This window comes from Solanum stenotomum, chromosome 11 (genome assembly GCF_019186545.1).
Source record: "Solanum stenotomum isolate F172 chromosome 11, ASM1918654v1, whole genome shotgun sequence".
In the NCBI taxonomy this organism is placed as follows: domain Eukaryota; kingdom Viridiplantae; phylum Streptophyta; class Magnoliopsida; order Solanales; family Solanaceae; genus Solanum; species Solanum stenotomum.
The window spans coordinates 250,352-255,146 of record NC_064292.1 but is presented as its reverse complement, the minus strand read 5'-3'; the positions used below and the strand labels follow the sequence as shown (position 1 = coordinate 255,146).

General features: G+C 33.6%; 1 protein-coding gene across 1 annotated transcript; it reads right to left on the bottom strand.

The window, feature by feature from the left end:
- LOC125845471 (exocyst complex component EXO70H1-like) lies at nucleotides 1-2,157 on the bottom strand. The gene has a single exon (XM_049524983.1). It carries the CDS (start codon nucleotides 2,053-2,055, stop codon nucleotides 151-153), a length of 1,905 nt encoding a protein of 634 aa, XP_049380940.1. The 5' UTR covers nucleotides 2,056-2,157; the 3' UTR covers nucleotides 1-150.
- Nucleotides 2,158-4,795: the final 2,638 nt, after the last annotated feature.

Sequence of the window (4,795 nt, the reverse complement as noted above, 5' to 3'; positions counted from 1 at the left end):
TGAATATAAACGAAAAATTATGCACAAAGTGTTTCACTTTCATTCAAATAAAAGAATAAGATTCTCCTGTAATCAGTCACAAAATTCTATTATACAAAATAATTAAAGAAAAATATGTGTTTGCTTATACACAATATCTTCCGTTAATTTTTAGCGGCCATGTGACGGAGATGACGCCGTTGAAATTGATACCGACGGCGAAGCTGAGCCGTACGCCGTCGTCCCTTGCTCCGACTGCCCAGTGCCATAGAATAAATCCGACAAGTAATTTTGCAAATCGTCAGGGGCAAATCTGACAACTGACTTCACTCCGCCACTTCTCAGTGATTCCCTGTACTTCTCGTAAAAGATCCGATAACCCGAAACAATCTTTCTAGACAATGATATCTTAACTTCGTCTCGGAGTTTCGGGTCGGGTATAACCCATGAACTCTGTACTCGGTGTGCTTCTTCAAAACCCGAATTGAATTTGAAAAACCATTCTCTTGCTTCCGGCGAAGACATCTCCGCCGTGGAATTCTCCGGCAATGACGTCAGCACTTTGTTCCATCCCATCCTCTCGTAGTTTGATATGTACTGTCTAATCTTCATTTCGTGCTTTGATAACCAATCTGATCCAAGTAGAAACTTCAGATTTGATTTCTTCACCTTCGAAACGACGTAGTTTAAGTTGTTCGCTAAGAACAGATAGGATAACGAAACGTCCTTATAGAGCTGAGCTTTTCCGTCGAGTTTACAGAGGAGGATGAGGACGAGCCACGCTAGCCTGACGGAGACGGCGGAGGACGGTGAGTCATCTTCGTCGGGAATTGGACTCATGAAGTAAGATTCCGGCAACGGCGATTGAACTGAAAGCGGCAAATCCCCGATGATTTCGGCAAAAGCACCGCTGTAATCGCCGAGGAAAACGAGGTAGTTCATGACGTAGCGGGTTAGAGGATGGACACCACCTCCCGCCTTTGCTTTCGATGTATCTTTCTGAATCGCCGATTCGAACTCCGAAAGCATTAATCGAGCGGCTTCCCCGAGTTTCACCAGTGACGCCATCGCCTGAGATTTAACAATCTCAAACGAACTGAAGCTGAAAATCAACTCGATTTCATCCCATAGCTCGGAAATTGAGTTGTAGAGATCGAGCACAGTGAACATTTTCTCAAGAGATAATTTCTTATACTTTGCTACCATTTCTGGGAATGCAAAAAGAGTGATAGCACTTTCTCTAGCAATTTCGGAGAAACAAGTTTCTCTTATTGCATCAGAGGCGGAGAAAACATGATCGCACAGAATCTTCTCGCCATGGAACAGAGTACTCACTGCTATTTTCACAGAACCTAACCAATTCTTCGTCTTCTTCTCCAACATTTCCCAATCCATTTTCTGAATTTGTGAGGAGGTTAACTTTTCAACGCCCAAATAATACAACGTTTCATCGATCACTGATTTTCGATTGAGATTATAAATCTTAACGCACTCTTTTCCATAACCAGCACCAATCATACAATCTGCTATAGCTTTCAAATTCGCCATCACAAGTTCAGAAACTATCTCAACCTCAGAAGCTCGAGGTGAAACCTCGGTATTAGTTATCTCATCATCATGTTCATCCTCATCGGAAACACTGGACCGTGTTGATTGTCTTGAGGATCGAATTGACAGAGTTTCAGAGTCTAGGAAATAGCGATTCCCTGATAAAATGGTGTACATTTCCTTTTGAAGTCTTTTCATTGCAATTTGCATGAGATTTTGAGCCTGAACAAGAAGTTCCGAGCTGGAACACTCCTTAATAACGAAATGCATACCATGTTGCAAGTTGGTAACAGCATCGAGAAATTTTAGTGCTTCTTCGCGATAATCTCTGAAAAGATTAGCGACTCTATTGTGTGAAGTAGACGAGGAAGTATCCAGATCCCATTTTTTTATGATTGCTCCAGCTTCGTTAATTGTATCCTCCATTAAAGTTTGGGAAAAGGTATGACGTGAAGGGGAGTCGTTAGAAGTAGTAGAAGAATGTAAAGGTGAACTAGGCCGCGATGGAGAGAAATGTCCGGTTCTCATTGTTTATTTCGTAATCAAAGATTTCGAGTTTTCAGAAGAGAGAATAGGCAAGTTTTGTTCTTTTTATTTGGTGAAGGAGATGTTAATTGTTAGCTTAATTAGGATTTGAAAAGAGAAAGGGGTATTTATAGAAGGGAAGGCTAATAATAATTGACATAGAAATGGTTGAAAAAATTGAAGTGACGCGGTGTGACTTTTTGTGTTTTCGATTTATTCAACTGTCGAGATAATCGAATTGGCCTTTTTAACGAAGGTCACAAAGCTCTTCCACTTGCGTACTTTGATATAAGCCATATAGGGGTTGGCCATAGTTTGGCTAACTCAAAGGTCCAAAGTACCCTACTCGTTTTACGGAAAAATTTAGTAGCTTAGTTAGTTGATTTTCTGAATTCTAATCTTGTTGCTGATTGGATTGGTGAGAATTCAATTTCTCACTTCGTAATCTCATTCCTTGTTTTCTTAAAAACTACTCCCTCCATCCCATCATATAAGTCACCTTTTCCATTTGCCTTGCTTTAAGAAATAAGATAATTTTACTCTTATGCCCTTATTTAATATTTGCTTATGACAACTTTGTAATAAATGAGAAATGTTAGATTTCAAAAATATAAATGATTTGGATGACTATTTAAATTTTACTTTTTGGAGCCAATTTTTTTTACCAATTGATCCAAAATTTTTAGAAAATCAAGTTTTTCCCACCTCAATTTTTCTATATATTTGTGTAAAACGTTTTTTATATTTTTATATATAAATTCTCAAGGCAAACATGACAACATCACAAAATATTCAAATTCCATTAATTCAAATTGATCTAAATTTTCCTGCTGAATCTGATGTTATTGATAATGAAATTAGACGACAAATGAATTTTAGTTCTAGTTCGATAAATCATTTGTTTTTTTATTTAAATGGTGCATAACTCCTTTGTTTGGATCTTAATTTTTCTCAATTTGGCCTTCACATGTTTTGGTTGAGCCTTCTATTTTTGCATTCTTTGAACTTTTTGAAATGTCATCTTCCTTGATAAAATATGTTGAAGCTTCAACTTTCAAGATTATTTTTGAATCTTTTTTCATTTTTTATTTTTAATTTGTTTGTTGATATTTTTTTTCAAAATCAGATTTTATAGAATAAGTAGTGAATAAAGAAAGTAGTTAATTAATGAAGGAAGTACTCTCCCAATAAAATTAATTACTTATAGATTTCCTAGGTTACATTTTCAAGATTAATTAATTAATCAATCAAGGGTAAAATGGGTAAAATATGATAATTTATGCATAAATTTTATAAAATGACATATATTGTGGTTCAACTATTTTTAAAAAAGGATGACTTATAATATGGGACGGATGGAGTACTCGTTACACATTAATTTGGTGACTTTCGTTTCTCCTAAAAATGACAACGAATATGAAAATAGTAGATGATTTGTGATTGGTGGTAAAAGTAAGTTACTTTGCTCTCGGAAGTTACTGTCCTTCTTAATGAGCGTATCTTAAAGGGTTAAAAGTCAACCAAAAATTTGAAATATCCAACTTGATTAATTATTCAAAATTGAACCTAAATACTTATTTGAATTGTAATTTGTTACAAATTCTTTTGTCTTTTTTTTTTATTTGATTATTACTTTTTATGTAAGTCGTTGTATATATTGATCAGCTGAAAGTATTTCTGACTTAAATAATAAATAAATAAATAAATAACCAAATTGTGAATTATAATGTGGAATGTTTGAAAGATTTTTTTTTCAAAAATAAATAAATAGCCGCAGCTGTTTCTTGCTGGGATAATTGCATAAAAAGCTACTACAACTTTGTTGAAAAATGAGAAAGTGATCTCATCGAAATTAACCGGCAGGCCGGCCTTTTTCTATTTAACGACACTTTACCTAACACAAGGCATAGCATAATCCAACAATAGCAACGATATTATTGAGGTCTGAAGAGCATAGAATGTATGCAAATTTTATTTCTATTTTATGGAGGTAAAAAAATTGTTTATTAAGGACCCTCGATTCAAGTATAACAAAATTAAAAAAGAAAAAGGAACAAAGAAGAAAACATGACAGCTAATAAAAAATTCAGTATACAACATTCAGTAATAACATGACATATTATCCCTTTTGGTTTTAGCACACCCTTAAATATTAAAAACATATATTTTTAAAACAAATTAATAAGAAAATAGTAGTATTGGATTAATTAAAATACTCCAGCACAAGTGATAAAAAGTCTTGATTGACATTTGACTCTCATGGTCAAATATTACGTACCATTGGTTAAATTTAAAAAGTATTCCGAATAAGCAACTTCCCCAGAAAATATTTTCACCTCAAATCGTTTTGGTTCTATTGTTAAACAATTCCATATTATATTTCCCACATTATTGGTTCTTTAGTACTATATGTTATATGTAATAAGAGATAGCAGTCAAAAGTATATTTTGAATTGTTTTAATTATTTTGTAAGTTTCATATTTTAACTATCAATTTTTTTTTTCTTTTACTACTTGAATTGTTATCATCTATGTATTAAAATATATTTTAACTATTGATTATTTCCTTTTTCGTATCTAGGTGATGATAATAGTTCAAAAGTATTAATAATCTCTAAATCTTATAATAATATATCTTGTTGTCATGACTACGCACATAAATTGGACTCTCCACGCCAGAGAATGAGTCAATTCTTTTTCTCCAAATACAATATATACTTACTTAATATTAAACTATACTAAT

What these genes read in the sequence shown, in the direction of transcription:
- LOC125845471 (XM_049524983.1), bottom strand. Translation starts at nt 2,055, where the DNA reads ATGAGAACCGGACATTTCTCTCCATCGCGGCCTAGTTCACCTTTACAT.